At 39.5% G+C, this 23,087-nt stretch overlaps 1 protein-coding gene across 5 annotated transcripts in view; it reads right to left on the reverse strand.

The window, feature by feature from the left end:
- The window catches only part of TAF3 (TATA-box binding protein associated factor 3), a 216,230-nt gene that overhangs the window by 44,332 nt on the left and 148,811 nt on the right, over positions 1-23,087 (reverse strand). For all 5 annotated transcript variants that reach the window (XR_011381579.2, XM_002717345.6, XM_051821564.3 and 2 more), the window contains one exon: positions 11,284-13,112. Coding sequence is in view for 4 of the 5 variants with exons in the window: in XM_002717345.6 (XP_002717391.5) it covers positions 11,284-13,112 (1,829 nt within the window). In the remaining variant the exon portion in view is untranslated. The remainder of the gene's footprint in view (positions 1-11,283; positions 13,113-23,087) is intronic.

Genomic DNA, 23,087 nt, shown 5'->3' on the forward strand with positions numbered 1-23,087 from the left:
TGTTCAATTAACACCTTATCTTGCAAGCACCCTCAACTCTCTTGCCTCTCAGTCATTCCATTATTTGTTCAGGACCAATCTAAAACTATCCTTCAGAGCACTGGGTGACACCAAAGAAAAATTTCAAAACCCTTCAACTCCGTCTATACCTTCATAAACTTTTTGTTTATTTGAATGATGCAGCTAACCCAGATAAGTGGAGAGATCATGTCTGTTTTGTTTATTGTGTTTTTTAGTGCTTATCATAAGGTCTAACAGGCAATAAGTGCTTCAGATCCATTTACATCCTGAATAGGAAGCAACGATTTCAAACCTTTAGCTCTTGCAGGACCCTTCCCATTTTCCCCTTTCAATCATCAAACTCCACAAGAAAGGCCGTTGAGGCACCGGACAGGAGAACTCCTTCAATTCCCTACAAACTTCTCTGCATGCACCACTCTATGAGATCTTCAACCTCTTTGTTCTGCTGATAATTTTTTTTTTTTTTGACAGGCAGAGTGGACAGTGAGAGAGAGAGAGAGACAGAGAGAAAGGTCTTCCTTTGCCGTTGGTTCACCCTCCAATGGCCGCCGCGGCCGGCGCGCTGCGGCCAGCGCACCGCGCTGATCCGATGGCAGGAACCAGGAGCCAGGTGCTTCTCCTGGTCTCCCATGGGGTGCAGGGCCCAAGCACCTGGGCCATCCTCCACTGCACTCCCTGGCCACAGCAGAGGGCTGGCTTGGAAGAGGGGCAACCAGGACAGAATCCGGCGCCCCGACCGGGACTAGAACCCGGTGTGCCGGCGCCGCTAGGCGGAGGATTAGCCTAGTGAGCCTCGGCGCCGGCCAGTTCTGCTGATAATTTTTATTCACATTTTGTTCACATTTAAATGTGCTCAACTCTCTAAAAATTCATCTTTTCTTCAACTTCTAGCAACTGTTCTCACATTTTTCAATCATGAATTTATTCTTTCTTCACTTCACTGTTTCTCCACCTCTTTACTCATCCCTTGACCCACTCCAATCTAACTTCTGCCCCACTCATGCCATTAAAACCATTCTTTGCAGACGGTCAGCATTCCCTAATGTCTAAGTGTGCTCTCTCTTTAGAAGGTCTTATCTTCCCTCTCTTCACAAAGTTCTCTTATTTTTGCCTGATTTTACTTAGTCTTCTGCTCTTCTCACTCTACACCATCTGTAGAGATCTCATTCATGGTCATGGTTTCAACTCTAAGTCTTAACTAAGTATGTTATATCTTCTACATTCCCCTTTCTAAACCAACACTGATTGAAACTAAGATAAAAATGTAAGGTAGTTTACTAAACATTTTAATTTTTTTTAATTTTATTTTTGACAGGCAGAGTGGACAGTGAGAGAGAGACAGAGAGAAAGGTCTTCCTTTTGCCATTGGTTCACTCTCCAATGGCCGCTGTGGCTGGCGCACTGCGCTGATCCAATGGCAGGAACCAGGTGCTTCTCCTGGTCTCCCATGGGGTGCAGGGCCCAAGCACTTGGGCCATCCTCCACTGCATTCCCTGGCCACAGCAGAGAGCTGGCCTGGAAGAGGGGCAACCGGGACAGAATCCGGCGCCCCGACCGGGACTAGAACCCGATGTGCCGGCGCCGCAAGGCGGAGGATTAGCCTAGTGAGCCACGGTGCCGGCCACTGAACATTTTAAACTAAATGCTCTCTAAATATTTCATTTTACCACATATAACTCTTAATTTATTAATATCTCCTGCCAAATTCCCTCTTTAAAATAATCTCACTCACTCTTGCCTGATGTCTCCTTCATCGGTCAGTTGTTTATAGTATAATACAGTGTTTCTCCTCAAGAGAGCAAGGGTCTCAAGAGCAGGGATAGGGATAGGCATACATATAACTTTTAGCTAAGGTTTGTGCTTTCTCCAATTTTTTTATTTTTGAACAAAATGTCCATCCTGAAACAAATCTGAAAACCAATAGTCCAATCCAAATTTGGTGACATAGAAAGGCTTCCATATTTTATATGTGAGAAAGTAAATATAATTAAAATAAACAAATGTTTTTATATGCCACCTACAATTTGCCAATGTGCTTGGTTATTTTCTTGATGTTCTCATCTATACTTTTTTAACAAACGTGGGACAGATATTACAGATTCTGTTTTACAGGTAAACAGAACATACTCACTTACGGAATAACCACTTTTCCTTTCTTCTTCATTCTCTTTTCCATTCCAACTTCATACAAATAGCAAAAGTAGGATTAATGAAGTCTTTTTGATTTAGAGAATGAAAAATGACATACAGCTTCTGTATTTCTTCAATTCTAAAACACGTTAGAGTCATATACCCATAAGTGGCAAGGTATTAGGAATTATACTTTTTATTTCTTCAACTCACAACACTATTATTTTTTATATACAACCTTTTCTTAAGCTTTATTTAAAAATAAAACTTTTGTCCTACCTTAAAAGAAATCTGCTTTACTATTTTTATGCTTTGCATTCTGTTTGGTCCATTTCTATTTGCCATACTGTACATACTACAACTTACAATTGTGTAATACTTCACAAAATGTGTCCCAAAAACTTTATTCAACTTGATATTCACAATTCTGTATGGTGGGTGTGGAAGCATTATTACCCCCCAGAAAGGATAGTTTACATCAAGTGGCTTACCCAGAGTCACAAAGTTAGTAAATAAAGGCCTAAATCCTGGTCTCCTGACACCAAATACAACTCCTGTTCCACTTTACTGCTCCTTGACTCTCTGGGATACGTTTTGAGCCCTTTTCTTAGTAAGGCTAATGTCCTAACTGAAGTTACTCATTTTCTTTGTCATTGTTTCTTATGATGAATAACAAACACTTGAGAGATGGCTAGGTTTAGTTGTAAAATTTTTTTCCCTTTATGTAAGGCTAACTAATTTACATGAAAATTTAGATTAACTTTGTTTTACCTCCATTCAACTAAACCAAACCAAATTTGGGTATTTGATGCTGTCTTAAATGTCTTGGCACAGGACAAATGAACCAAGACAGGTCTATTTATGTTTTATTGAAAAAAAAAGTTAAATGATACAATATGTAAAAAACAAACAAAAATGGAGATATACTTTATTAATTAGATTCAAAAGGTATGAATGTGTCTGGAAGGCCAACAGGAACTCAGCCAACTGATTGAATTAATGATCCAGAACCTGCTACCTCAGCTCAAAGTATTATCTGTAATCAGGGTGACCATATCATCAAACTAAATATACCTTTTAGAGTGAAAGAGCTATTAATTATACCCCATAACAGGTATAAACCAGGACTGTCCCAGGAAACCACAGTACATGATAATCCTACCCAAAAATCACTTAAATACCTTAGTTTCACTCTTAAAGAAGTTAAATCAGATTCCAAATTGAAAAATTCAAGGAAGTATAGAAAGATTAATGACATTCTAAAAAAGACTCGGGGCAGGCGCTGTGGTCCAGCGGGTTAACGCGCTGGCCTGAAGCGCCAGCATCACATATGGGCACCGGTTCTAGTCCTGGCTGCTCCACTTGGGATCCAGCTCTCTGCTATGGCCCGGGAAAGCAGTAGAAGATGGCCCAAGTCCTTGGGCTCCTGCACCCCCATGGGAGACCCGGAAGAAGCTCCTAGCTCCTGGCTTCGGATCGGTGCAGCTCTCACCATTGTGGCCAATTGGGGAGTGAACCATCAGATGGAAGACCTCTCTCTCTCTTTCTCTCTCTCTGACTGCCTCTCCTCTCTGTGCAACTCTTTCAAATCAAATAAATAAATCTTAAAAAAAAAAAAAAAAAAAGACTTGAGGGGATTCTATTATAGAAAGTGATTTCTAAACAAAAATTTCTTTCTACATTTTTAATTTGACTTTTTATTTTTGGTAAGCATTCAGATAAACAGAAAGGTAATTCCTAAAATTGTAAAATAATTTCTTATTGGTACTTCCCAGAAAATAACAAACTAAATGACAACGACCTGAATTACTTAAACAGTATGACTGATGCCATCATTTAATGGCAAGAAACCAAAATGCAGGGACAGCATGAGCTGTTAAGGGTTAAAATAAAAGAACAGCACTTTGGAGTAATGCTGAGAATTGGGGCGAGCAGAAGAGCATTTACAGTGGATTACTAAGCTTCCCAATTCACCAAAGAGGTAAAGTCCAGCAATATAAGACTCCTTTGTAGCTAACTAAAAATACATTGTCAGTGGATTTGTCCAGTTTTATGTATAAGCAATACTTCTTTCACCTGAACTAATACTAGTAGTCATATAAGCCCCTTATTGCCATGTGCTGCATTTTTTTTGCTAATCTTCAAGGATTTAGCTTCTTTGCCACATACCTCAGGGCACCAACTGATAAAGCTCTAACTCTCCATTTTTCCAGGACACCAGCAGTGCGGCCTTGCAAAAAATGAAAATCGCTCAAGAGATTTAAAGGGGAAATTTATTTTTAAAATCCTGACTTGAAGCAAAGAGGTGGATTTTTAAAAAGCTTATCTATAAAGAATCAGTTTAAATTTAAATTCTATCTTGGAACTCTTTCATGCATTCCAGCTTTAAAGTTTATCTTTTGACAGGGACTTTCTGCAAAGGTAATGGGCAGCTTTGTCAATATAATCTGTTCAGTTTTTTTTTTTTTTAATGTTAAACTCCTTTCATTAAAAAAAAAAAAACAACCATATATTTTTACTAGCTAGGATAGCAGCAAGTTCAGTAAGCACTGGTTCAGAGTCCCATCTATGCTGATATGTCAGAAAAAAACTCCATAAACACTATCGATTTTGAAAAGCCAAATTTAATCACCCAACATCTTGGGTGCTGAACTATGATTGGCAATCTTTTTGTTGTCTTAGCAATTAAGGGCTTTACATACATTATTTCATATAGAAACACAGTAGAGTTACTTAAAATATTAAAAAGATAGTCAGAAGATGATGCATGGCTATGTTAAGTATAACAAGTTGTATCCAGCATGGATGACAAATAGAATTCAGGCTTTTTGTAAATGCTCAGAGTTCATTTACATGAAAGGTTGGGAGGTGGCCTTTGGTAAACTTCCATAAATTCAAACATATTGATTTAAACATTAAGTTACAGGTTTCCTCTTGAACAATTATAACTAACAAGGGCATATTTCCCTGTCCTTTATTTACTGAAAATCCTGCATTTCACTAGTTATGATCGGTGATGAGCACAGACTGGAAATGAGACTGTGCTCCTTTTTATAGAAGGGAAGACAGATGAGAACCTTCTGTTAAGGTACAAACCAAACCAGTAGGACAAACTACTCAAATTCATTAAAAGATTATTTGGGGGCCAATACTAAAAGATTGAGGGATAGAAGAAAGAAACACTAAAATTTTTAATTGTTTTGAATAATAAAGTCATTAAAGTTTGAGGACATTCCTGTTATTAAAACATGCAGCTACACAGGAGCTCTTTTAAGGTCATTTCAAGAACTAAAATTTTATAGTCATGATGCTACCCTATTCTCAAGAATTAAGCCCTTCTTGCCCCTCTTACTAGCATCAATCTCTTGGATACACCAAAACAGATAGAGGTAACTGGCCTGAGCAGACCATTTTTTGGTGGTAAAGAACGCAGGCTTTGGTAAGACAGAACCGATCAAGTCACAGCTCTCCCAACTTACTGCAGTAAGTCCCTCAATCTTTTTGTGCAGTTTTCTCAGTTGTAAAACAGGAACAACAATAACAAACCCTCAGGGCTGTTTGGAGGATTAAATAATGGAATTCTGGCCAGGTCTGCCACTCACACTTAACTCAGTAAGTGGTAGCTGCGAATGTCACTTACTATGCAGGTTGGTGGATTCCATAGCCAATGTTAGCTCAAGTAAAACAGTTCATCAATCAATAGGCAAAATTTTAGGGAATCCTCTATAGAATTTACAGTCTTTTTATTATAAGCAATTCTCAGTTATCTACTGGTTGATTATCAACATTACTGGTTACCTAGAAGAAAATTCTAAACTGCCAGGCATACACTTAATTAATGACACAAACATCTTCATTCAGTATTTTCTATGAGACAGCAGAAGAGAAGAGCTTTCATGTCAACATATTTTAGGGAAGGTATGTAACTATTGTTTTTAGGCACAGATAAGCTATCCTTCGTAATGATGCTGTATCTTCCTGGTACTGACTGGGAAGTGGAGATAAAGGTAAAGAAGCAGAGGGTCCCAGAAGTTAAGAGAAATTCATGAGTAACTAGGAAGTGGTAGGATTGGAATTTCCATTCAGGTCAGTTATACGGCCAAAGTCCATGTTCTCTGTGGGCCAGCACTGGGGCCCCTTTATCTGCAGATAGTGATGTCACTTCCTGGATGAAACTCACTGCTTTTCCAGATTATATATTTGAAGAAGAGTAAGAAACATTTAAGTCTGATATATGGATTTTGGCTTACCTTCTTTTTAAGATTAAAAGTACAACTCTCCAATTCCTCTAACATAAATAAAAAGATTTTATTTATTTTTTCACAATGGTCCTTCCTCCAAAAAACACTTAAAATATCAAGAGTAAATTTTAATTAAAGTGATCCTGTACTTTATCTAACTCCCAAAGATCCATGTTTTGAAATAAATTAAGTCATGTAATACACACATTGCCATGCCAAGAAAGAAAAATGTCAAAATGCTCTGAAGTGTGCTATTAGGTTTATACTGCTAAAGGCTTGTGGCTATGTTTCTGACTGGTCAATAGTGTTGCTGAAACATGCTTTTCTGTTTTATTTATCATCAATTCAAACTAATTAGAGAGGCAGAAAGACAACAGAGTGAGCTCCCATCTGCTGGTTCACTCCTCAGATGCCTGTCATAGCTGAGTCCCCCGCTGGGCCTGTAGGGAACAAGGAATGCAATCCAGATCTCCCACATAGGTGGCAGGGACCTCACAACTGGAGTCATCATCACTACCTCCAAGGTCTGCATTAGCAGAAAGCTTAAGTGAAAAACAGGAGCCAGGTATTAAACTCAAGTACTCTGATATAGGATGCAGGTATCTTAATTGGTGTCCTGATTACTAGGCTTACCATCTATCCCTGGTTATATTTTAAACAAGTGACAAATCAGACTCCTAACCTTGACTAATGCATACTACTGCCCACAAAGGGGACCTAAAAGCTTGCATACATAATTTCTCTGACCCTATTTTTAACTTAATGTAAGAAAGTATAGTGGTTAGAAACATAAACTATAGCATGTGAAACAAAAATTCACATGCTATAGGCTGAAATTCTGGCTTAGTAAGTGTGTGATCACTTACCAAGTGCGTGATTTAAGGTTTATTAATCTCTTTAAGCCTCAGTTTCTCATCTTAAAAGGATATTCATGATTGTATCTACCTTAGAGGGTTATGGTAAGAACTTAAACTTACAAAAAGTGCTTAGCATGGTGTCTAGCACATAATAATTATTCAGTGTTAACTATTACTATTTTGCTTGTTTTAGTGTTGTTATCATTAACTCTAAAGATGAAATAGTTAAGAACCAGGTAAGTATGCTAAAGTGCAAAAACTTATCCTAGATCTGACTCCAGATCTGCTAGATTCCAAAACCCAAAGCTCCTTTTACAACCATGCAAATTCCCATTTAATCAACGGTATCTTTATTGGTACTTGGCATTGATAAATGTGGATAAGGCTGGTATAAACTTTATGAGGATAAATAAATATGGAGACAATTTAAAAAAATTAAAACAAATGCTCTTGCTTTGTGATCTGAGTCAATGTTCTTAAGAGTAGCTGCGGGGGCTGGAGCCGTGGCACAATAGGTTAATCCTCCGCCTGGAGTGCCAGCATCCCATATGGGCTCTGGTTCTAGTCCCTACTGCTCCTTTTCCAATCCAGCTCTCTACTGTGGCCTGGAATTAGCAGTAGAAGATGGCCCAAGGCTGGCGCCGCAGCTCAATAGGCTAATCCTCCACCTAGTGGCGCCGGCACACTGGGTTCTAGTCCCGGTCGGGGCACCGGATTCTTTCCCGGTTGCTCCTCTTCCAGGCCAGCTCTCTGCTGTGGCCCGGGAAGGCAGTGGAGGATGGCCCAAGTGCTTGGGCCCTGCACCCCATGGGAGACCAGGAGAAGCACCTGGCTCCTGATCAGCGCGATGTGCCGGCCGCGGTGGCCATTGGAGGGTGAACCAAGGGCAAAAGGAAGACCTTTCTCTCTGTCTCTCTCTCTCTCACTATCCACTCTGCCTGTCCCCCCCCCCCCCAAAAAAAAAAAAAAAAAAAGATGGCCCAAGTCCTTGGGTTCCTACACTCACGTGGGAGACCCAGAAGCACCTGGCTCCTGGCTTTGGCCATTTAGGGAGTGAACCAACGGAAGGAAGACCTTTCTCTCTGTCTCTCCCCATCTGTAACTCTACCTCTTAAATAAATAAATAAAATCTTTAAAAAAAAAAAAAAAAAAAAAGAGTAGCTGCAGTGAGTTGGTCAGGACGACAAGAAAGGAGAAAGAGATTGTAACCTTCAGTCTTTTGACCTGAAACATTTCTTGGGATAGTTTAGATGTGCCCCATTTTTAGCGACCCTGTTGCCTTACTTCTGTGGATATGTAAACAAATTTTTAGACCGTATGTAACATGATTCCAGGTATAGTTTCATTTGCTTATATGGCTTGATAACTGGGGGGATTAAGTGAGATAGAATAAAGAGAAGTCTTAATGCTTTCATTAATTTCCCACTTCTAGTTTTGTCACTGGCACTTCCATGGGTCGCACTACTTTTTATCCTTTCCTATCTGTATAAAGGACTAAAATTTAAGAGAATGCCAAGGAGGTAGAAGTACATTTTTTTAAACTGTAAAAGTAGCCTACTCACTCATACTAATATAGGTTAGCCAGTATGATCCAAGGAAGTGGAGAACTCCAGGTTTCCACATTTTAAAGATTGATTCAAAATGGTAACACTCACCACCTTCATCTCCATTCACATGTGTAATCCTCAAGTAAGCAACTTGCTCAATTTCATGAAAGTCAGGATTTTAATTTAGGCCTAACTCTACAGACAACACCAACTATCCTTTTTAAAGATCTTATAGTTGACTCTGATAAACTTTCACCTCTTGTCATTTATATGACCCATACCTCCTGAAAACTGATGTAAGGATTTTTATCCTTTCATAAGGTGAAGTCTGTGGGTCAGTAACAGAGTCTTTGCTTCCTACCATGGTAGTCTGAGACTTATCTTTTCCAAATCAGGTAGGCAGGTAGCTGCTGAGAAAAGGCCATGAACTGCTGTTACAAACTCATCTGATGGGCTCCACTTAAATTCATAATGCCTGTTGAAAGAACTCCACTGACTTTCCACAGTTCAGGTGGTAATGAAAGCAAGAGTACCCGGTGTGATTTACTGAGTGTTAGCTGCCAGGTTACTAGATACCTGATGGGTAAATAACTAATTGCTATCAGGCAGTACCTCAAGCAATAGATATTTCAAAGTGTGAAGTATATTTGTAGTGCAAGTGACGTGGCTTTTGTTAGCTATGTGATCTTGATCTTGGACAAGTCACTCTCTTAGGCGGTTTCTCATCCATAAATGCTGATAATAATACCTGCTGGACATAGGTCACAGGCGTTATAGGGTGAGAAAATAAAATGGGTGAAAGTGCTTTAAAGCCTGGCAAGTACTATATATATAGCATCATCATCTAAGGAAAACATGTTGAACATGGAAATAAGAGCCGGATTTTTGTGTCTTGTTAACTTTCCAAAATTCAGTTATTGGCATCAGAATTTGAATTACACAGAAGAGTGCAAGTCACTATTGCTGCTAACAACTGAACTAATGTTTCTAGGTAAGTTAAAAATACCTGTTATTGGTAATAATACATCTGCTGGAAGTGAAATCTATCATATTTTATTACATGCAAAAAAAATCAATGGGTATTACCTGGTAGCCAAACTCAAACAAAGACAACAGCTTCTAGAGGGCAGGGAGAAGATCTCTGAGGATGGCAACAGGAATACTTACATACATTTTTTGGGGAAACTTTAGAAGAAATTTAACAGGTCAACCACTATAATCCCAATAGCCGTGGACAGAACAGCAAAGTCAAGAGAGCAAAGACAAAAGGACTGAGGTCCTGGGTCCTACAAAACAGCAGGATCTACATCAATTTCTCTAGCGGGTCTCTAGGAAAGTCTGATTTACTGACATGGCAATGTGGTAAAACATTTTTACCATGTAAAATTATTTTCTGCTTACCAGCTAAGCTGCTGTATCAGCCTAGCAGTGGGTGAAGAACGTATAAGGCCCGCATAATCATTTGGTCAAGACAACCACAGGTGGGCTTTGAAATTCAACAATCTATAATTTTTAGGTTGATGATTTTGTATGGCCCGTGAATGTTATAAATGGCCCTTGGCAGAAAGGACTCCCCACCCCTGCTAGATACTCAGCCTTTGATACTCAGAAATCTGTCCTAATCTTAGAAAGCAGAAGGAACAAGAGATGCTATGGGAAGTGCTGTAGACAGCCACAACTCCACACACATGCCAGAATGGCTCACCAAAAAGAAAATCCCATTAATGGGCAATCCATGGGCCTTGTGATCATCCTCAAGTAGTGCCATGGTTTTCTATGCCCTCAGAAAAATGGATGCTTTCTTATGTATCTAATACTTGAGTACAAAATATGTTCATGTATAACAATTAACAGAAATATTATTCAGTTAGGATTACAGATTTTCAAAAACTGACAGAGACTAGTATGGCTAACAGTTTACAGTCTGTGAATAGAGTCCTCTTAGGCTATGAATATTTAACATCTTCTAGTGTATAGGGGACTTGATTAGAAATTTATGGGGTTTATGGGGGCCAGTACTGCGGCGTAGCGGGTGAGGCTGCCATCTGCAGGGCCAGCATCCCATGTGGGCGCCAGTTCGAGTCCCGGCTGCTTCACTTCCAATCCAGTTCTCTGCTCTGGCCTGGGAAAGCAAGAGAGGACAGCCCAAGTTCTTGGGCCCCTGCAGCCGTATAGGAGACTCAGAAGCTCTTGGCTGTTGGCTTCGGATTGGCCCAACTCCGGCTGTTGCAGCCATTTGGGGAGTGAACCAGAAGATGGAAGGCCTCTCTCTGTGCCTCTGCCTCTCTGTAATTCTGCCTTTCAAATAAATAAATAAATTTTTAAAAAAGAAATTTATGGGATTTAAAATTAAAATTTGTAACCGTATTACAAACACATATCCAGTTAAGCTATGAGTAATTTACATGCACAACACAGACATAATTGCTGGTTTCTTTCATCTGCATTTTTCATTAGACCCAATACTGAAAACGATAAACTGCTTACTTTTTCGTGTTTGTGTTTCTCCTTTTCTTTTTCTCTCTTTTCTCTCTCTTTTTTCTCTTTCTCTCTTTCCTTCTCTTTCTTCTCCTTTTCCTTCTCTTTCTCTCTCTTTTTCTTCTTTTCCTTTTTGTCTTTTTTCCTCTCTTTCTCCTTAGGTTTCTCTTTTTCCTCGAACAGTTTTTCTGGAAGCATTGGTGACAAAGAAGGTAGCATGGATGGGACCCTCACGGCAGCAGCAGGGCTGAATAAGGGCAAGGCCATTTCTTTGGGGGGCAACACCAGCGGGGTCGGTGGAGCTTTCATCTTATCGTCTCTGCCTTTATCTTTACCTTTTTCTTTTTCTCTCTTATCTTTATCTTTTTTGCCTTTTTCTCTGTCTTTCTTCTTATCTTTATGTTTCTCTTTCTCCTTCCTCACAATTCCATCTTTCAATCTCACTTTGGAATCAACTTCTTCAAATTCTTTTATTTTAAACTTATAGGGATCTGAGTCTTCATCTTTCAGAAATTCCTTCCATGGATACTTGGCTTCTTTGCTGGCTTCCTTTTCCTTCTCTTTCTCCTTCACTTTCTCCTTCTCCTTATTTTTTTCCTTGCTTTTGTCTTTCTCCCTCTCCTTATCTCTCTGCTTTTCTTTCTTTTTCATTTTAGTCTTTAGTTCCTTTTTCAACTTCTTCTTTACCTCCACTGAGGAAGGCAGTTTGGGTTTCTCCTCATATACCTTGTGGAGAGGTTCGGGAGTGGGAGGAGAAACTGAAGGGGAAGAGGTGTAAGTAAAGTTGGGAGGCATATTTGCCGGTGTTCCCATCTTTGCTTTACGCACAACCTCATCAATCGAGGCGTCCATTGTCCATGAGTTATCAGAACTTGAGGTTCCACCAGAAAGAGGCAGAGGAGTGGATCCTGACTTTGTGAAATTGTTTGAGGAAGTAGAAGCTTTTGGAGTGGCACACTCCGAACCTGAAATTCTCTTAGGGCTGGTAAAAATATCTCCTTCGGATTCTGATCCAGAAGAAAATGCAAAAGGATCTGGCTCTCGTTCAGCACAGGCTCGTGCAATCACAGCATCAATAGAGTCATCAATTGTTTTATCTGTGACAACAGCCTTTTTCGGCTGAATCTCACTGTTCAGTTTCCCAGCATCGGGGGGTGTTTGTGCTTGTTTCACCTGAATGGTCTCTTTATTGATTTTTTCACTTATTGTAGCTGAAGGAGTCCTATTTGGTGTTTCAGGTCTGACAGGTGGTTGGGGAATATGAGTCATAACCTTGGGGCTCTTGGGGCTCTTGGGGCTCTTAGAACGTCCAGGTGATTTCTTTTCTTTGGATATAGTTTTTGGTGACCGAATAGGACTTCCAACCATTGCTGGGGACTGGGTGGTTTTAGGTGACTTAGTCTTCTGCCCTGGAGAACTTGTTTTAGTCTTAGTTTTAGGAGTAAAAGACTTTGCTTCTAATGGTTTTGCAGTTGGCATTTGTGATTTTGCAACTGGAGCCAACATTGGTGGCTCTGGTGATGGAGGTGCTAAGTCTGTATTGTCCTGTACATGGACTGGAGAAAGCATTGGTGGAATCTTTTGAGGATTTATTGAGCTGAGTGGTTCTCGAGCTTCCAATAATACTATATCTAAGTTGTCTCCTTTCGTGCTTAACAGTCGTGGTCGCTTCATGGCTGGCATTTCTTCAGCTTCAGGACTATCCAATGGTCTTTTACCCAAGAAATTCTCATCATTAATAATTTCCTCCTCCTCCAGTTCATCATCTTCTTCCAGGGGAACTTGCATGGCTTCTGCTGATGTGCCTCCATCAGTGGGTACCTGCTCTTCTTCTTCCTCTGGCAAAGGATGAAAAAAGAAGTATTAATGGAATGTAACACAGTCTAACAAATAAAAACAATGCTTCAAACAGGCTTCATTGGAAAGACAGAAATTTACTGACAGTATTCAAAGACTAAATCTTATTCAAAGACTAAGATTTCAAGGATTTTCCAAAGCTGTGTGCCATCAGTCTTTTAAGAGTGCCATGTGACAGCAGATTATAAACTAGTTATTTCCCTTTTAAGTAGTGTGGCTCTAACTTCAGGACCTGGAGTTCGCTAAGTATTTCCAGTTTGTCTTCCCCTGCTTCCTTAATTAATTCTTTTCCTAACTTGAGTAAATACTCTCCTTCTCTTTCCATGCCCCTTTCATGTGTAGACACATGCGTGCCCCTCTCTCAAAGTCAAATGACAGAAAGGCATAATTTTAAAGGGCTTCTATAACCAGTTTTGATTTTTTGGACACAATTCACATGCCACCTTGTATCTTCTGTTTTATTTGCTTGGTATCAGACAACATGGTCTAATGGAACACATTCGGCTTGCCCAATGGTGTTTCAGATAGAGTTCTGGCACAACAGAGCAAAAGATATTAGGCACTCTCTTAACCTCTTTGAGTCTGTTTCTTGACCTTTCAAAAGGGGATAATGTTACTTGCTTGCCAGCTTGACTGAGATGTTGTAAAATCAGATTATTTGTTATTATTAACAAAGCATATAATGCACAGTGTTAAGGGGTGAAAGAGCTAATGGAATAAATCAAAAATAAATCATGACCTAAAACAGCTCACAGATCAGCAGGGGAAATAATATATGTGTACAGCACATAGCAAGTGATTAGTGCCATAAATAAAGCGCCACAGCAATTCAAAGGAGAAGCAGATTACTGCAATGCCATGCACGTGCTGAACACTTTGGTAATTATGTGGAATCCAGGGTGTTATGGAGCATTTGGGGCTGTTGGAGGCTGGGAGCTGGAAATCCAAGATGAAGGGTCAGATGACAAAGAGAAGGAGGTGAAACACAGGAAGTATATAAGCACCAAGGATCATTTAATTTGTCTGGAAAGCAGGGTATAAAATGGGTAGGAAAGGGGAGGAGTAAAACGTTTAGTAACATTGGATTCAGACTCTAGAACTTTGGAATTCTGCAAGAATGAACAAAGATCTTTTTTCTTTTGGTAGTTTGGACCTAGTGACAGTTTTTACAAAACAGAGGAAAACACCAAGCATGTGTATTAGGAAAATTATACTGGCAGGAACACACAGGATGGCTAGGGATTCTAAGTGGGGGGAGTTAGGGGTTTTTGAAATGATGTAGGTAAGAGGCAATAAGGGTCAGGACTAGAATAACGGTAATAAATAGGAAGCAATGAAGGCCAATGATATAGTAAAGATAGAATAGAGTATGATAAATGAATAGGTGTAAGAGTTGAGGAAGAGCTCAAACACAATTTCCAGGTGCTGAGCCCTGCTGAGTAATAAATGCAGTCAATAACAGAAATAGGAAATAGTGGAGTCAGAGCTGTGGCGCAGCAGGTAATGTGGGCGCCTGTTTGAGTCTTGGCTGCTCCACTTCTGACTCAGCTCTTTGCTATGGCCTAGGAAAGTAGTGGAAGATGGTCCAGGTCCCTGGGTCCCTGTACTCGTGTGGGAGAACCGGAAGAAGTGCCTGGCTCCTAATTGGCCCAGCTCCAGCTGTTGCAGCCATTTGAAGAATGAACCAGCAGATAGAAGACCTCTCTCTCTCTCTCTCTCTGCTTCTGCCTCTTTGTAACTCTGCATTTCAAATAAATAAATAAGTAACTTTTAAAAAAAACAGGAAATAGAGAAGGATGATGATTACTAGCTTAATCTCTAGATACAGTTTTTGATGAATATTTTACTCAGTGATGTCCAGAGAGAGAGTGTGTGAGAGAGGGAGAGAGAAAGACCTTCCATCCACTGGTTCACTCCCCAAATGGCTGCAACGGCCAAGGCTGGGCCAGGCCAAAACCAGCAGCCAGGAACTTCCTCCAGGTCTTCCATGGGGGCGCAGGGGCCCAACACTTGGGTCATCTTCCGCTGCCCTCCGAGGCATACCAGCAGGGAGCTGGATCAGAAGTAGAGCAGCCAGGACCTGAATCGGTGGCTGCCCACATGGGATGCTGGCATGGCAGGAGGTGGCTCTACCTGCTACACCACAATACTGGTCCCAGCCTTAAACTTTTAATAGGAACAGAAAAACATATAGAGATATTTAAAACAGATTTTTAAACTAGAAACTATCTGCCATCTACCAGGAGTAAAGGACATGTAAGATGTAAGACACAGGCCGGCGCTGCGGCTCACTAGGCTGATCCTCCGCCTAGCGGCGCCAGCACACCGGGTTCTAGTCCCGGTCGGGGCGCCGGATTCTGTCCCGGTTGCCCCTCTTCCAGGCCAGCTCTCTGCTGTGGCCAGGGAGTGCAGTGGAGGATGGCCCAGGTGCTTGGGCCCTGCACCCCATGGGAGACCAGGAAAAGCACCTGGCTCCTGGCTCCTGCCATCGGATCAGCGCGGTGCGCTGGACGCAGCGCGCTGGCCGCGGTGGCCATTGGAGGGTGAACCAACGGCAAAAGGAAGACCTTTCTCTCTGTCTCTCTCTCTCACTGTCCACTCTGCCTGTCAAAAAAAAAAAAAAAAAAAGATGTAAGACACAGTAAGCAATGAAAACCTGTAACTATAACCTAACTTCAGAAACACAGCCTTGTCAATATCATCCAACTTCTGTGGCTCTTTTCCCAATTGCTTCCTTCCTTCTCCACTGCAGGTAAATACTATTAGAAAAAAAAATCAACACTCTTAATCTACCATTCCCCTGTTTTCTTCACAGTTTTACCTTGCTTGTATGTAGTTTATTTTTGGATATAAATGATATCACACTATAATGTTCTTTGGTATTTTTCACCTGATTATGTTTCAGAGATTTACCTCGGTGGATGCAAACAGCTATAGCTCATTCATTTTCACAGTTGTAGAACTGTCCCACACTTGTTAGGCTATTCCACTGGTACGGAAATTGTCCACTTGAGTGAAGATATTTTATTTTAAAAATACTACAAACTTAAAACAAGTAAATACACTTGGTCTGTTTTATGCCTGCTCAAACACAAACTTGGTGGTTATACATAATGAGTTTCTAGCTTTTTATTACATAAATACTTTTCATTCTAAGAGTTTAAATAGGATAAATACCAAATGGTTTACCATTTACCCCTGCAAAGGTGAATTTCAGTTTGATAACGGTTGAATAGCAGCAAAATATTCTTTACACGCATGTATACACTGAGCACCATTTAGTAATGATCCATAAAATATCCTACAGGAGTTTTAACATTTTCCTACACTCACCTGTGGAAGAGTCTTTTTTTTTTTTTTTTTTTTTTTTTTTGACAGGCAGAGTGGACAGTGAGAGAGAGAGAGAGAGAGAAAGGTCTTCCTTTGCCGTTGGTTAACCCCCCAATGGCCGCTGTGGCCAGCGCACCGTGCTTGATCCGAAGCCAGGAGTCAGGTGCTTCTCCTGGTAATAATGGCATCTTTTTTATTTATTTATTTTTTGACAGGAAGAGTGGACAGTGAGAGAGAGAGACAGAGAGAAAGGTCTTCCTTTGCCGTTGGTTCACCCCCCCAATGGCCGCTGTGGCCAGCGCACCGTGCTTGATCCGAAGCCAGGAGTCAGGTGCTTCTCCTGGTAATAATGGCATCTTTTTTATTTATTTATTTTTTGACAGGAAGAGTGGACAGTGAGAGAGAGAGACAGAGAGAAAGGTCTTCCTTTGCCGTTGGTTCACCCTCCAAAGGCCGCCGCGGCTGGCGCGCTGCAGCCAGCGCACCACGCTGATCCGATGGCAGGAGCCAGGTACTTCTCCTGGTCTCCCATGGGGTGCAGGGCCCAAGCACCTGAGCCATCCACCACTGCACTCCCTGGCCACAGCAGAGAGCTGGCCTGGAAGAGGGCCAACCGGGACAGAATCCGGCGCCCTGGCCAGGACTAGAACCCGGTGTGCCGGCGCCACAAGGCGGAGGATCAGCCTAGTGAGCCGCGGCGCTGGCCAGCTGTGAAATAGTCTTAGAATAAAACTGCATAATTTGATCAATGGGAATTTAACCTTATAAGACATAATGGAATTATAAAAAGGCATGACAAATATAACAAAAGGTTTGAGTCACAAGTCCTTTCTACTTTAACACAAATAAAGACATAATAAAACTATGTTCCAAAGTTCAAAAGATGATGTCAAGATATAAAAAAAGCTTTAAAGATTTTTCACTTCCGGAGTACTAGGAATTCATTTCCTCCTGTTTCATCATTTTGAAATTGAAAGACTGTTTTACACATATGTGAAAAACAAATATTGGAGAAAAACTTAGTTCAGGGAAAACAAATTATTAGCTGTGAGATTTTAAGCAAGTTTGTCAACATTTTAGTGCTTTAGTTTTTGATGCAGAAGATCTGAACATCAGTACATCATTTACCTTGAAAGCACAGCAAAAATTAATCACTAATTAGAGATAGTTATCCAAACTTGTATATCAGTCAATAATAGTTACACACACACAACACACTTTAAAGCCAACCTTACACTCCTTTCAGAGAAGATTGAAAAGCAAACAGAAAATCAACTTCTCTTTATAATCTCTGTAAAACCATATAATCAAAGCACAAGTCCAGAGTTAGCACCTATAGGTTAAATGGATATCACCTCATATATCCATCCTAATAACCCTATCCTGCAATGAAAGCAGTGGAGAGCTGTTGGGGAAACTTTTTAAAGATAACAGATTTTTTTTCCTGAAGAAAGCTAAGCCTGAATAAGTATTAATGCTAATGTTGCTATAAGTGAAGTAAGGAACTATAAAACTGGTGTCTTTTGCTTGTCAATGGTTATAGGATTTCTGATGTTTTTCCTCTGTGTGAAAATGTATTAAAAACTATACTTGTTATGATTACTAGTACTATCATTCATCACAGAATAGCATACATTATAATGCCTATAATTCTAGTAGAAAAAAAATGACACCATGAAACAACAAAGACAGAAAGAATCACTTTGACACCTGTGTGGGAATCCCAATTTTCAAAAAATGTTAACTGACTGGAGAAGGTTCATGTCCACTATGAACAACCCTATTTTTCATGTTTACTTAGTAAATGTGAATGTTACAGTTCCATCACAAAAAAGATTGCTACAGTAAGATGTAAATTTTCATTCTGTCAAACGTTTGTATGCATGGCATGCTTTTTCACCAGTCAAAAGTGAAACGATGTGAAACAGTATGAATGGTGCAGCATAAACTCATCACCACAGTTAGAAACACAATTTAAAACAGATGTTTAGTTAGTTTCAGGACATCTTATCATACAAAACAGAGATTGAGAGGCTTCCTAAGGTAACTTCTCATTTTATTTGACAGTAAAATTATTTAACTTTTTAATTGGAGGTAATTTCAAACTTCTAGAAATGTTATAAAAATACAATGAACTCATGAATACCCTTTGTCTAGATTCAACAATTAGTAACACTTGCTTATATAAATTATTATATATAGTTATGGAATTATTTATAAATTTGGGGAACTATTTGAGGATAACTTGTAGATATCACACTCTAAACCCTAAATGTATGTGTGTGACTGCAGAACAATTGTCAAATTCTCTTTTAATCTCATAAGAGAAACAAATGTATCCATATTAGTATCCAACATTTTAAAACTTCACAAACAGTGATGGGGCAGGACACTACAAATTTCATTCCAAGTTTCCTTCATTAATGACACAAATAATCTGCACTGCCTACATTCCCTTAAAGAATAATGAGAAAAACATGCTTCTTTACTAAACTTCTCAAAACAAGAACCAAACTACGCAATAAGGTCTGAACATACCACAAGGACTTTAGGGAGGTTAATTCTAAGCTACTATAAATATTGCCTTACAACAAAATATCTTTTTAACTAGAATAGCAATTGCCTTTAAAGAAACACTATAATCTAAAAAGCTCATAGACATTAGGAAAAAAAGGAAATTGTTTGCACATGGCAGGAAAGCTTTTTATCTCATTAACTACACAGATGCATGAAACTAAACTTCAGTGGCATGTTCTCAAACTAAGCAGAAAATAGTTCCATTTTCAAACTTTTAATGAAAGTACAATAAAATGCTATCTGCATATATTTTACCAAAACATAAATATATTTAAAGCTATATTTCTTTTTTTTAAAGATTTATTTATTTATTTGAAAGGCAGAGTTGGGGCGGGGGAGTACAGAAAGATCTTCCATCCATTAGTTCACTCACCAAATGGCCGCGACGGCCAGGGCTGGGCCAGACTGAAGCCAGGAGCCAAGAGCCAGGAGCTTTATTCAGCTCTCCCACATGGGTGCAGGGTCCAAGCAACTGGGCCATATTCTGCTGCTTTCTTTGGCACATTAGCAGGAAGCTGGATCACAGTGGATCAGCTGGGTTCAAGCCCGCTCCCATATGGGACTGCCGGCATCCCAGGCAGCAGCTTAGTTGCTATGCCACAGCACTGGCCCCAAAGCTATATTTCTTAAGAGTTTTTAAAAATATAGAAGCTTGGGTGGGTGTTGTGGCACAGTAAATTCACTGCTGCTTATGATGTCCGCATCGCATGTTGGAGTGCCTGGGATTGCGCCTGCTTCCGAGTTAGCTTCCTGCTAATGTGCCTGGGAGGCAGCAGATCATGTATGTTAAGTTCTTGCCACCCATGTAGGAGACCTAGATGAAGTTCCTGGCTTCAGGTTTTGGCTTGGCCTAGACTGGGCTATTGCATGCATTAGGGGAGTGAACCAGCGGATGGAAAATGTACCTCTCCTTCCCTCTCTCCTTGTCACTCTGCTTCTCAAATAAGTAAGATAAGTAAATAAAGCATATATAAATGTGTGTATACGCATATATATCTATTTACCCAAATTAATTTCTATAATAACACAAACTTTACTATTTTTCTACTAGCCTATGCATCTCATTGTTCTACTAATAGCTTCTCCTTGATTAACAAGTATGAAAGGATTATTTCAAATGTGTCCCTCCCCCCGAAAAAGACCTTTCTATTTGTATGTATATTAGGGTTATGTATTTATTTTAACCAGTTGTTTAAAGTGACACCATGCTATTTATTATTGCATTCTATTCACCTACTGACTGCCACTCTGGCAAGCACTCTTAGATCCCAGGAATATAAAGTCAAGTAAGACATGGTTTCCTGTCCTCAACAATCAACCATATTTTGTGGCTGTCAACTCAGTAGTAGGGCAGGGATCTGCAAAATGTACATAAAAAGCTATGTCAGGGGATGTAAGGACAGAAGTGGAAATGTTTTCTAGAAAGACAGCTGGACTGAAATCTGTTTCCAGAGCCAAAAGTCAACTTAGCATAGCTCATGTAAAGACCTAAGTTTTCTCATCTGTAAAATATCAATTATTAGCCTCTAACCTATTTTAAGAGTTGAAGATCTTTGTTATTAGGGCCTTATTTACATGTTGTTGATCATGTATGTGGGATGATCTAAACAACACATACAGAGCTACTTTTGTCCCTAAATATCTCACTGACAAAGGTGCAACAGCATGTGAAATTCTAACCAGCTGACTTATGTCTATGGATAACGGCAGTGTCTTTAAAATGTCCCTGTGAAACTAACTTTAAGACAGTGAAATTAACAAATGAACAACTCTATCTTACTTTTTGAGGTGAGAAGACCAATAAAATGGAAGAGAAGGGGAATAATTTGATGGGGATACTGAGGGTTAAATGGGTTTGGAACATAGGGCATTGCCAGAAGGTCAGGGTCAGGCCTAGAGGTGAAGGGACCTGGGCCACTTCGGAAATAACAGGTGGACAGACACTACATTTTATCTTTTTATTCTAAATGAGGCTTAAAAAAATGTAACTCTATTTGTACCTCCTCATAAAATATTTTTTAAAAATTGTCCTGTCTATGATGTAACAGAAATCAGACCCTTAAACACAAATCAACATGTATAATAAGTGGGTACATATTTTTAAATCAACCTATTTACTTAAAAAAAATGAAATTACTAGCAAAGACAAGACAATTAGGTAATGACAATTCATGCAGTACAACCAATCAATAACACAATAAATTAACAGAGTGCAGGTGATATGTTATAAATACTTATATATACACTGACCTGTAAAAAGCACTATTTCACTCACATTTTGCACAATAAAAAACTAAAATGCTATATAAGCAAGCCAACCTGAAATGACACCTAGTATTATAAATGGCCTAATCTATATGTTAATAGTGTTGTATCACATAACTGCAGTGAGAGTAAGATAACAATATGACTTTGGGGTTTCTATGGCTACATCCTGAGCTAACGCGCCCGAAAGGGCTGGCTGCTGACACCACACAAGCACTCTGAGTGCTTCTTTTTGGTTATTTATGATATGATTGATGATAACGACAACATCTCCTATTTTCTCTTCTCCTCAGATACAATAAATTGCTATCGTTAATCACTCTTCCTGGTTCAACTATGATTACAATAGCATAATAGTGCCTAGCTATGGTAATATTGTGGATTTTTTTTAACAAGAAATAAATACAAGTAGATCTCTTCAGACAATGTCAATATCTCTAATATTTTAATCACCTCCCTGTAAGTCTTTCAGAATAAATTCTGTTACAACAAGGATCTCATATCTAGGAAATAAGCCTGTGGTACAAATCAAATTTATAATCACGCACCACACATTCGTAAGTCACTACTATTATGATTTTCTTAAACTCACTACAAAAGTAAGGATATGCACAGGACATAATTTCTTTTCTAAGATGGACAATGGTAATTATTTCTTTTTTGTTATTGATAAAACTAACTTTATTATTCTTTTCCCCTCACCTCAGGAAAATTAGGTATTCATCCATCAGAAGGCAAAACAGTACAGGAAGAATAAAAACCTTGCAATCATATAGACATTTATCATATACATGACACGCCCATTGCCAATTATTATCTAAGAGGTTGGCCAATTTGGGTTAAAGGAAAGTATTTCCTCCTCAGCTTTTGAGTAACAGTCAAAGTACGTAAAGAATCCAGTGATGTGCTTAATATAGTGATGTGCTTAATATTTACATAATATATAAACTATCAAAAAGAACAGCAATTCTATCCTTTCCTTGTAGTATGTCCTTTCTAGTGGGCTGGTACAGGTTTTCTTAGCAAGAGATGGAGTCTATTTGAATGAGTGGCCATGTGACTTGCTCTGGCCAGTGAGTCACAGCTGGCAAATGTGACATAACCAGAGGCTTGAAAAGTACTTGCATACTGCAGCTTGCTTTCTTGTAACCTGGGAAACTTGCAGCTACTGCCATGTGAATGAGTCCAGGGTAGCCTGTTGGCTGCTGAGTGGTCCAGAATCCTGGCCAAAGCATCAGACATATGAGGGAGCCCAGCCATGTCCAAAAGAAGTACTCCACAACTGAATCAACTCAAAACACCAATTCACAGAATTGTGAGATAACAAATAGCTGCTATTATAGACCACTCCATTTTGGGGAGGTTTGCTACATAGCAACATTTTAACTATATATTCACATACACATATGCATGTATGGTTGGTGCTCTTTATTTGCACTAATTAAGTTCTATAGAGATGCCTTGGACACTGAGTTAGAGCTCTAATTCTGAAGCATCATTCCCAGAAGAAATACAAGGTTAGGTTCCTGTGAGCTTTAGGATACAACACATTCACCTGCTTAATACACATCCTCATTTTACGTATGTTTCTGTTTAAAGGTACCTTATTTAATATATATTGTTGATTCATTAACCCTGAACTCCTAGCTAACAACATTATAACTCATGCCTGAAGGAAATGTACATTAGACACGTATTTTTCTGTAACACACATCATAGTCTCCTGCGCTTAAGAACACGAAACACTATTAACACAATGCTTAGGGACAATTTGAAATATAATA

This window comes from Oryctolagus cuniculus, chromosome 13 (genome assembly GCF_051225735.1).
Source record: "Oryctolagus cuniculus isolate XC-2025 breed Fujian yellow rabbit chromosome 13, ASM5122573v1, whole genome shotgun sequence".
Taxonomy (NCBI): domain Eukaryota; kingdom Metazoa; phylum Chordata; class Mammalia; order Lagomorpha; family Leporidae; genus Oryctolagus; species Oryctolagus cuniculus.